Source organism: Phaethon lepturus, unplaced genomic scaffold (assembly GCF_000687285.1).
Source record: "Phaethon lepturus isolate BGI_N335 unplaced genomic scaffold, ASM68728v1 scaffold6527, whole genome shotgun sequence".
Classification (NCBI taxonomy): domain Eukaryota; kingdom Metazoa; phylum Chordata; class Aves; order Phaethontiformes; family Phaethontidae; genus Phaethon; species Phaethon lepturus.
Genome location: NW_010549699.1, coordinates 64,873 through 76,627, shown reverse-complemented (window position 1 = coordinate 76,627; position 11,755 = coordinate 64,873). Strand labels below are relative to the sequence as shown.

The 11,755-nt window shown below is 39.3% G+C and overlaps 1 protein-coding gene across 1 annotated transcript; it reads left to right on the top strand.

Moving 5' to 3' along the window:
- Positions 1-3,521, top strand: SOST (sclerostin). The gene is made up of 2 exons (XM_010290332.1): positions 1-220; positions 3,100-3,521. The coding sequence occupies exons 1-2, from the start codon at positions 1-3 to the stop codon at positions 3,519-3,521; spliced, it is 642 nt and encodes a 213-aa protein (XP_010288634.1).
- Positions 3,522-11,755: the final 8,234 nt, after the last annotated feature.

Genomic DNA, 11,755 nt, shown 5'->3' with positions numbered 1-11,755 from the left:
ATGCAGATCTCTTGGGCTGTGTGCTCTGTCTGTGTTTTAATACAAATTGCATTTCAATCTGTGGAAGGGTGGCAAATGTTTAAAAATGATGCTACAGAAATCATTCCTGAGATCACTGAAAATACAGAAACACCGATGGAGCAGACTTTCAGCAACAACAACACAATGAACCAGGCAAAGCATGGAGGAAGACACATACAACAAGCTCCAGACCCTAATGGTAAGAAAAATAACATCATTATCACTGTTTTGGACCCTAACAGACAGTTTGTAAAAGCATACTTGTTATCATATAAGTTGGTTTATTAAAACCTTTAGATGTGGACCTAATGCTGTAAGCGATAGGGAGTTACATCTACTGTTGAAAAATTATCAATGTAAACATTAGAAGGGATATACCGGAGTTTACTGATGAACAATGTGGTCTATCTATTGAACAATCTTTAGGTACTAGAATATGCACTCCTGCACACACTGCCCAGCTGCTCTCTGTAAACACAGCTCCAATGCATAGAACTTGTGGAAGGTATTACTTAAATTTCTCTGTGTTTTGTGCTTGCAAGCTCTGTGAGGAAATACCATAAGGCATCTTTCTCTGATGTTAGGGTGGGGCAGCTGGTTGACAGTGCAGATAATGTAAATTTTTAGTATTTAGGAAGAGTCACACTAGTGAAGTCTAAGCTCATACAGCAAAAGTGGCATATGGAGGTTGCGTTCAGCTAGATGAGAGAAGTGTGCTACTCACTGTCCTTTGCCAACAGCTAGATTTTCAGCCAGATTTCAGCAGCCAAAAAAGCTGTTATGAACAGTTAAAGCAATCCCAAGGGGAATTCATGCCCAAATACACTGGAGGGGACTCTATTTTGCAGAGGTGTGTAATCTTGGAATCAGTTTGGCCTCTTTAACAGCACTGACATATTTAATAATAGATTGTCACTGCATTTGGCCGAATGTCTAACAGTAACAATAATGCAAAACACGAGCTTTGTGAAGAGAGATGGAAGATGGACAGTTAGCACCAAACGGAAAAAGGTAGTTCTAAAGAAGTGTTCTACTGGCAAATAAGGCAAACTTGGTCCTCCGGACTGACACATTTGGCTACCAAATGCACGTACCAAGGCAAGCTTAGTTTCCACTATTGTGTGTCGCAGATCTGAGCTAGCCACCTTTTTCTCGGGACGACTGGAAGGGAATTGTGTTTTTCTGCTGCAGCTGTCAATTAAGGTCTTTAAAACCATAGCATTAATGATATTTTAAAAGAAAAAAAGAAAGGAAGTAATGTTTTTGAGGGTGCGACTTTATAAGGGTCTTAAATCCCTAAAAGGGGGAGCACTCTGCTTCTCACAGGCAGGCCCACCAACCACCAGGTCAAGGCAGGTTGGTTTTGTTGTGACACTCGAATACCTTCATTTTTTAGCCTCTTACTATTCTGACATCAACTGGGAGGAATCTGTCCCACTGATGTGTGAACATGTTTTGAAGTGGAAAGGACATTTACTTAAGAAAGAGTGAAGGAGACTGAACAGTTACTCAAGATATGCAACAGTCTTGCATGCTTATTTTAACATCTTTAACACAAGGACTCAAAATGATGATCCAAAGCGGCCAGACCTTCCCGGGACACATGACATTGCACCAGACCGTGAATAATTTTGCAGTATGTGGAACCTGTACACATACAGGACAGGACAGATCTGCACAGAAGATAAACCTATATAGCTGAAGCAAATGCCTATGTGCTATGGTGGTACAATACACGTGATTCAGAGCATTATTTTTTACATAGATGGACATAGTTTTCTTAAATGCTTAGGCAACTTGGAATGATTAGACTAAGCGCACATGGAGTTTGGCTGTCAGCATTTTTGTCACAGCACTATGACAAGAATCGTTTCGTTTCACTAATGCAGTCCATAAAACTTCTAAAAAATGAAATTTTGCTAGCTGTACTTTGATAAATATAAACCTAAGCACTAAAAAATCACATTTCTGTACTTCACAGGAAAAACAAAAAATAAAATATCTGTACAAATATTGTTCTATCACTAATGAGTCAGGGTTAGAATTCTCTTTTGATATACTAAGGAGGGAACCACCTTGTGCACAGCAAGGAGAATGAGCCTAACAGACACAGCCTGCTATTTCTAAGCTGACCTTTGAGGATTTCACCACAAGTAGCATTCCTGAGTTAAAACTATTGTTTTGACTAAGAGAAGAACATTAACATGTTTTTACTTAGATAAGGTTCTTTGATAAACACCTTCAAAAATCAAAATCTATGTCTTCCAAATAAGGCAATTAGCCAAGCATGTCATTTGACAAAAGAGACGCCTTCAGAAAAAGTCTATTCCTACAACTGGAAAGTTTTTCTAAATCCTTAATGCTAAAAAACCTTGTATTTCCTAATGTTTCATTTGCCTATAGCTATCCATTGAGAAAAAGAGGGGGAAAAAATCCACTGTAAGCTTCCTAATCAGCCAGAATGTGCCTCTAGCTGTCTGAAGGACATTATGTAGGACATGTGGGATTATCACAGAGAGCAGTAAACTTGGAAAATCTAATGCCTGAAGAGTGGGAATTCCTTAGCGCTGTTGTTACCTACTAATTTCCCCAAACTGGAACATATTATGCTAGTTAAAAATCACCTCAGGAATACTTTCTTTGCTGCAAAAGAATTTAAATCTGGAGTCAACCTCTGAAGTCAATAAACTAAAGCAATGGGGGAAGGTTTTGCCTACAGGTAAATGAAGCTAGGAGAATCTCATCAAAATTTCCCATGAAGTAACCGCTGCTGCTGGGGTTACACTTCAGAAGGTCCACTGCCCACCTGCACAACCCTGACATGGAATTTACCTAGTGGCAAGAGAAGGATTTTGTTCATCAATTTGTACATTGTTATTCAAGGGTGTCACAACTAGAGCAGCCAAATACTCAGAAACTTCACGAGTGAGTCTTTGGGATACTCTTCCCAAAATCTGCCATTCAAGATGTCCAGCTTGTATCTAGCTCAGAGCTAGATACATGCTACAGAAACAAAAAAGTGCTTTCTCAAGGATGGGAAAGGCAGTAGTCAGTAATTAATGTGTTTCTTTTTTGCAGATGCTTCTGACTTCAGCTGCAGAGAAATGCGAACCACCCGCTACGTCACAGAGGGGCCTTGCCGCAGCATCAAGCCTGTCAAGGAGCTGGTCTGCTCTGGTCAGTGCGTCCCCTCACACCTCCTCCCCAACTCTATTGGCAGAGGGAAGTGGTGGCGTCAGAACGCCCTGGATTATCGCTGCATTCCCGCTCACACCCGCACGCAGCGCATCCAGATGGCTTGTCCTGAGGAAGAGACTCGGACTTACAAATTCCGAGCTGTCACGTCCTGCAAATGCAAGCGCTACACTCGCTACCACAACCAGTCTGAGCTGAAGGACTTCGGAAAGGAAACTGTCAGGCCTCAGAAGAACAAGAAGCCCCGTCTCTCCAGAGCCAGGAGCAGCAAACCTAACCAGCATGACTTAGAAAATGCTTATTAGAAGGTGGCTCTGTGTGATACAGCCTAGCAGCTCTGGATACTTTACAAAACATCAAATGGCACTCACAGGCCACAGCATGACGTTCTGACTGCAGCAGGTTCCAATTCCTTCTGCTAAGCTGCGTCAAAGGCTCACATATTCAAAAATCTATCAGATTATATCAGTTATGGTCTGATAAGAGAATGAGATAAACCGAGCTGGAGGTAGCAACACCTAAATTCAGTCTGAGAGGTACACATTGGAGATTCATGTGAGGTCGTGTGGCTCATACAAGTAGGAAGGCATTACGGTGACAATCGTGCTTTGTTAGATGTCATTGTACTCACTTTATGTGAAGAGAACACCGAGACCCCTTTCCCACTTCTGTAAGTGCCACGATGCAGGACAAGCATGCGACTAGGGAAGCACCAGGAGAGATACCACTCTCTGAATGAGTTGTAGAAAGTTACTGATAGTAGGGATTTCAACAGCTTTGGTGACTGAATTAAAATTGTTGGGAAACTAACATCCTGTCAGATGTCCTCATGCCCCAGTTGTTTCCTCTAAAATACAAAAATCAAAATGTGACATTCATGTTCTCAAAAGCGTGACAAATCTATTCCATACTTCTAATTAAAAGACTGTAGGATCAACACATTCAAAACTGAGATTTGACAACTAAAAACCTTATTTATTTTAGGGACAATGATTTGTATTAGGAACAATTAAATAAATTCTACCAAGTGGAGCAGATTTATGAAATGGATGCTCCTCAAACACTAAGATAACTTTACTGATGTTTGTCCTGTAAACAGCTAAATATGTGCGTAATTTAACATAAAAGATACTGATTATTCTTTATTTCCTAGAACACAATTTACTTCAGTATCAGCGTAAATATCTCAATTTACATTTTCTATTCTGTAGAGTTTGGATTATCTGGCCACACACTTTGTAGTGCTAAGACTGTGCACGCCAAGTTCTGGAAGTAAGGTGGTGGTTCTGCACTAAAAGTGAGCCTCTGCTAATTTTGAAGTCATTAATTCCTCTAGAGAAGTCTTTGGTATGTGCAACTTTGGTAAGTCTTTAGTTTGACAGCAACTTTCCTTTACTTAGCTTCTCAACATTCAGACTAATGTTTGTGGTTTTACATTAAAGAATATTATTAGAAAGTGAATCATCACATGCTGTATATATCCTGTAGAAGTGCTAAGCCTAGTATCAGATGAACACAGTTTGGGATGAAGACAGTTCCTCACTGTTCTTATTTTCTATGTAGAGTTTATGCTGAAATCATATAAACTATAGAAACTTGCGATGTTGATAGATTTTGCAATTATGTGGGACCAAAACCTAGAGAGAAAAGGTATTGTTTCAGAGAGAGAATTATGTATTTATTTTTTTCTCAGAAATTATTTATGCAATGTTTTTCCTTGTAGAGAATGAGAAGTAACACTGCTTTAAAAATATTAGTCTGTTATTTTTAATTTTAAATACATTGTTAATAAAGGAGAAACAATGATTAATTATAGGAGGACTCATTGATTTTCAGCTATAGTATAAACCTGATTTGCTGCAAAGACAGTAAATTACTGAACAGCCAGGGTGTTGACTCCAATTTCTCTGATAAGAGAGTCAGGGTCCTTAATTCTCAATCAAACCACATATCTCTAAAGAAACTCCATCCTGGAACTTCTTGCTCCAATGCATAACATTTCTCATGGAAAAAGTCTTCCTGGGCAGATGTGGAGCTCAGCACTATTTCAATATTCTCATTCCTACTTCCCCTGGGAAAGAAAACCTCAGCTGATTTCAGTTTCCCTCCTACTCCCGGTGACATTTCCTGATTCGTATGTTCACAACCTGACAAAGCCACCAAAGAAAACAAGAAGTCTGTGAACTGTCGATCAAGATTTCTTGATTGAAATCTGATTGCTTCAAAATTCTCTCATTGAAAAAAAAAAAAGTGTGGAATCCCCTTGCAAGTGCAGCCAAGCAACTGTGAAACTTTTTAACAATTTGATATTGTAGATCTATGCCCATTTTCATTTATAAGGCCATGTTCTTTAAGAAACAAAGACATTTTCCAATGAAATCAGGGAAAACTCAGCTTGGACTGCACATAGCATCCAGATCTTTCAATAGAGCTGTAAAGATGAACAGCTTTTTCTAGAGAGCCAGTAGATAAGGTGTCCTTTCACTACGTCATATAAAAGCTTAATACAAATAGTTGTCATACCCGTGACAACATTTTCCAGACTTATCTTTGACTTTTTGAATTTGGCACTTGGGGCTTAATTTTTGGAAATCAGCATGAATACCTGCAAGTGCTTTTTAAGTAAGAAAAGCAGTTTAGTTCCTCTGAAAAGCTATTCCACAGTCTCACTGGCATCTAAAGTTACTGGAATATTGTTTTTAAAACATTGACTGTGATAAACCAGTGAAAGACACTTATTCTACTTTATCTGAGACTTCTTGCTGGGTTCCAGGCAGTTCAGAAGTATAGGGCCTGCTGCAGGTGAACCAGTAATATCTTTCTCCCAAATGTTTCACCTTAAAGGCATCCTTTTCCAAAAAAACACCCCAATCCTCCCACACAGTTCTCTTCTACCAAAAGTGCAAAAGTTTCCTGCTGTTAAGCTGCCATTTCAGAATCTTGCAGTTTTCTGACTTACAATGTAATGACTGGTTCTTTGCATGTTATAAAAGCTTTTACAAGAATACCAATGGACAGAGAGTCCTGAGGCACTTATACTACTATATTTCCTCTCAACGCCCATCCTGTTTACAGTTGCTTCTCACTGGTTTCTTACCACAGGTTAAAAGTGGATTAGATGAGCAGTCTGCAAATATGCTTAGTCTTCCGTAATCTTACTCCTGAAACAGTCCCCTCCAACCACATCTTTTGCAATTTATGTTATCAGGAGAGGAACAGGAAATAGTAGTGTTCTGCAAACAGCTGGAAAAATCAAAATGTGGGATATTTCACAGAGGTAGATGGCTACCCTCTGCCCTGCCCCCCACCCCCATCTATGTGGGTTCTTTTCAAACAGAGCACTTGGGGGGGGTTATTTATTTGTTTGTTTTCACGCTCTTTTTTTTAAATCTCTAATAAAAGCGTACATGATTTTAGCCTCAGATTAGTACCTATTACTTACAGCTGTTAGTAAGGTGTAGAACACGACAGGAATTTAGAGTGACTTATTGGTCTAATAAACTATGCCAGTGTTTGCTGAAAGCATTATTTACAACTCAAGGGACATGTTGTAGTGCGGAGATGCCATTTCTAACTAGGAGTTTGAGAATGAGCATCTGCAGGAAATTTCAGTTTGTCTTTCACACCAAATCTATACACTTCCAGTTCTTTCCAAAGAAAAAAGCTTAATACTGTACACAGAGGAAATAAGTGAATACAAAGCAACTTTATAAATTGTCCTTACACCAGTGAAACATTACTGGACACAAGACATACATGGGGCAGGCTCTTTCAGAGTAACAAATACTCCAAAGGGGCTTTGTAATGGGCCGAGACCTGCTGCGCGCTCCTTTTACAGAAGCATTAAATAGTTTTTCTTCAGGACTATAAACTCTTCAGGCAAGAGTGAATTTCTTCATTGTAATTTTTGCAATAAAATAGCACAATGGCACGTAATTTAGGTGCTACGGAACTGTAAGTAGTAACAGGTCACTGAATTTACCTTCACTTGGCTGGAGACAGCTGCCTGTCAGCAACTGAGCAACTGTCATAATAGGTAGTCAAGACAGGATTTATGATTTCCCCAAATCATCTTTGAACATTCATTTTCCCCTCATTTTTATTTCCACCTTTGTAGACAACGAACCATGGCACATTCTCTACAATATACTCACTGACTTACAATAAAGTCAGTGTGCCTCCTTTATTTCTTTTTCTGGAAAAAATACAATTCTGCTATTATTCAGTGAAAGATAAATTTCCAGGCAGCACAAACAGCCTGCTGGTATCCACCAGGTCCCAAAGATTTTGCATGAGGTTCAACTTTTTAATTACAAATTGCACAATAAAGAACATAACTTTATCCAGTGAGGCCCTAGGCCCAGAAAACACATTATGTGTGTGTTCTGCATATGTGGTTGAGAAAGTCAGCATCGTGAAACACGGAAGGAATAAACACATATTATTTTTAGCCATATGACATCAACTTATAATTAGCTTGTTTCACTCAAATTAGTGCAGTGTATGGGCACACAGAACAACTTTTCTATAGTAAACAGGCTCAAAAGTCTTAAATTAACATAGAACTTATTTATATGTAGCTTGAGTTTGGATTGAACATACTGAAGAGCAGAAACTCCCCTTGATAGGTAAGTAATGGAGGCCCACCTTTAAAATAACCCACAATTTAAAATAAAGCCAGTACCAGTTGCAGAACTTGCAACAAACACAGGTGATATTATTATTATTCAGTTACACAAAACAGTGCAACTGCTCCCCTTTCAGTCTTAGAGCCATCAAAGGACAATTCTCCACAAACTTTTTTCCAGTTACATACAAAGGGATGGACATTTCTGCTCACAGAACAGGGAACCGTTTTTGCACTGCATGTTGGAGAGTTATAACATTAAGCTGCAGTGTTTCATGGACAAGGCTCATGATGTCTTGTTGTCTTTTCATTGAATTAGGAATATGGTGCTTTTCTGTATTTTTTGATGCCACAGTGAATTTTATTCTCACTAGGGTATAGTAAACATGCTGTGCCTGAAGCCCAAAGGGAAGGAAGGAATGCTGGTTCTTCTCCATTAACCATTCCCAACACTGTGTCATGAACTAGATATTTCTTTCAATCCTAAAAGCTCTCACTGCTGTTTTATGAGGACGCATTATTACTGTGAAAAGAGAATAGTAAAACTAATCAGTAAAACCTGAGTAAACATAAAACTCATCAGCACAAGCCCTGCTAATTCTAGAAAAAAAAGTACAAGGAACACAAAGACAATCTGCAAAACATTACCTCACCTCCACCACATTACAATGTATGGCTAAATTGAACATTTTCAGGGAGGGGGCATCCACAACTTCTCTGGGCAACCTGTTCCAGTGTCTCACCACCCCCACAGTAAACAATTTCTTCCTAATACCTAACCTAAATTTACCCTCTTTCAGTTTAAAACCATTGCCCCTCATCCTATCACTAAACTCTCTGATAAAGAGTCCCTCCCCATATTTCCTGTAGGCCCCCTTTAAGATCTCCCCAGAGTTTTCTTTTCTCTAGGCTAAACAACCCCACCTCTCTCAGCCTGCCCTCATAGGTGAGGCGGTTCAGACCCCTGATCATCTTTGTGACCCTCCTCTGGACACACGCGAGGAGGTCCGTGTCTTTCTTACACCAGAGCTGAACACAGTACTCCATGTGGGGTGTCACAAGAGTGGAATAGAGAGGCAGAATCACCTCCCTCAACCTGCTGGCCATGCTTCTTTTGATGCAGCCCAGGATACCATTTGCTTTCTGGGCTGTGAGTGCACATTGCTGACTTGTACTCAGTTTTTCATCCACTAATACCACCAAGTGCTTCTCTGCGGGGCTGTTCTCCCATTGCCCAGCCAGTACCCCTGTTTGCCATTGCTTCAACTGAGGTGCAGGACCTTGCACTTGGCCTTGTTGAACTCCATGAAGTTCACACAGACCTACCTCTCTTACCTGTCAAGGTCCCTCTAGATGGCATCCCTTCCCTCTAGAGTATCAACCACACCACTCAACTTGGTGTCATTCTGAACACTTATCCCAGCCTTGCTTCTCCCTGGTGCTACCAGGGGCTGACTGGTTCACACTGGTGCCATGAACATCCATTTTAGCGATCCCAGGTGAGGCAGTGTGTGAAGCAAATCACTTTTTTTGCCATATATTGGCTACTCAGATTCTAACTGATCTAGGTGGGGCTGTCATGACGCTTCAGCAGTAGCACTTTAGATTGAAATTGTCCCTTTCTTATGAATTTGTACAGCACCCAGAATGTGAAACCATTGGTCTGTGCTTTGTGTCCATAAGAGTAATGCCCTCATTTTCATCTCAAAGGGAAGCAGGCCCAACTCCTTGACCGAGTTACAAGTCCAAAGCCATGCATCTCCCTACTGAAGGCTCATGCATCAGGCTGTTTGTAGTATTAACCTTCAGACTCAAGCTTTCTTGTTCATGGTTTTCCAGGCAATTTAAATATACTCTCAAACCAAGGAATAAAAGTGTATTTATTTCGTGGTTATCAAGACCCTAAATTAAACAGACATCTTTATCCCTTTGCCAACAATTTAATGCTTGTGGCATGAGGTTATTTCAATGTCTTAAGAAAACATCTCAGCTCTGGCTAAACAAATAAGTGATGTCACTCTTCATTCAGGCTACCAGATTCTTTGGTGTAAAAACTTCCCTCAGGAGAGGCCTTGGGACATAGTGGCTCCTCTGAGACTATTTACATCGGTCAGATTCTCTAATCACTTCTTCCTTCCTTCCTCCTGTCTATTTCCTTCCCTTTCACTATAAAATGGCCAGTATTTAACTCTAATGTTTCCAGTCTGCACAACATGCTTTTAGAATTGTGTAGTTGTTGGTTTGTTGGTGTGGGTTTTTTTATAACCAGAAATAAGGCTTAATTTAAGGTAATTACTCTCCCATTTGGAGGGTTTTGCTATTTGCAGGGCCTTATTTTTTTCTAGTCAAATTAGCAGGAGAATTTAGTTTTAAAAGTGATAGTTTTCTTCTAAAATTGTTCTTCAGTTAAGGGTGGTGCTCAGAACCAGAAACTTTTCACTCACTATGAATTTCTGCATGTCTAGAAACAGAAGTAGCGCTATCAGGAAATTATTATTGAGGGGAGAGAGAAGACAGACAACGGCATAGACTTCCAATGAATTCAGAAAATGCATGATGAAATTTCAGCCTGCTCATCAATTAATATGAACCTCTGAATAAATTACTCTTCAAATCAGAGGTGTCTGGGGTCCTCCTAGAAGCCAAAAATAGACCCAGTCATTTTAAAATATGCATTTTTCTAGAACTAGTTTTGTCATTAAGAGCTCTAATACAGCATCAAGAGCTAACAATCAGTCATAAAGATTATTCTTTGGACTTGTACTTGCAACAAGAACAGAATAATAGTACTTCGCATTGTAAAAAGTGTTAATAAATGAAAGCGTTCAATGGAGCATAGTTCAGTGGCAGGAATTAGTGAATAGGATAACCTTACTGGGAAAACTGTAATAATTTTAGAATTTAAGCATTGTATCATCAAGTATGCCCCTTTCTTCTAGTTGGAAATGCTGTCTGGCTAGAATTTCAGGATTTTAGCTAGTTTTTCATTATTTTGGGATGCTTGGAAACTCAACGTTGGCATCAGATATGTATGCAACTGATTTGTACCATAGTCTAAACAGTCTGCATGAGCAATAAATTCAGTCCACGTGCAATTTACTTCTAAGCTACACAGCTCTCCAATATATAATTCTGTCTTGGTCAGCAATACCATCACCCTATATTTACTGAAGTACAGCACTATTATTTTGAAGTACATGTTACATACAGACATTACACCCAATGACTTTGAATTTACTTGTATTTCTCTGCAAACAATGAAAATATAGCTTTTGATATATATAGATTGCTCTGCTATTTAGAAGGCAAATAGAAGGCCCAAGAGCAATGGAAATAAGACATGCCTAAGGGCATTCACTTATAACTCACTAACTTCTTATAGAAAATTTATGGGTGATCTCTGAGGCAATGGCAGGTGTACTAAAAACATACTTGGAACTGGCTGTTTGGTGAGATCTCACATACAAGTCTGATGAGAAGCTGGTCCAGGAAATGTTTGGGTGTTTTTAAAACATAACATAACTAAGAAGAAAATCATGTCCAAGAGAAAACTGCAACCAATATGGGTTTCAGTGGAGCTGTACTGATTTTTGACATGTGGATCCTAAGACAATATTTAAAGGACTATCACCCAGATTATATATGCAGTTTATAAAAAAGATCTTTCTACTTATGAAAGGCCAAAAAACCCATACTAATCAGCAAAAAGAAACATATTTAGCAGTAATAATGGGAGAATTCTCCACATCTGCAGAACCTTACAATTTAAAATGAGTTAATATTAAAGAAATCCACTTAGAAAAAAAAAATCAGAAAATTTCTTGAGTTATGGGCTATGAACACCTAGACTCTGGGGACTGCTTCTAAGGAGGGGTGGTCTGGAAACTGACTGAGAAAAATGAAAATGACCCT

What these genes read in the sequence shown, in the direction of transcription:
- SOST (XM_010290332.1), top strand. Translation starts at nt 1, where the DNA reads ATGCAGATCTCTTGGGCTGTGTGCTCTGTCTGTGTTTTAATACAAATT. An exon ending in ACAAGCTCCAGACCCTAATG is followed by an intron (nt 221 to 3,099) that starts GTAAGAAAAATA and finishes TCTTTTTTGCAG; the next exon opens with ATGCTTCTGACTTCAGCTGC.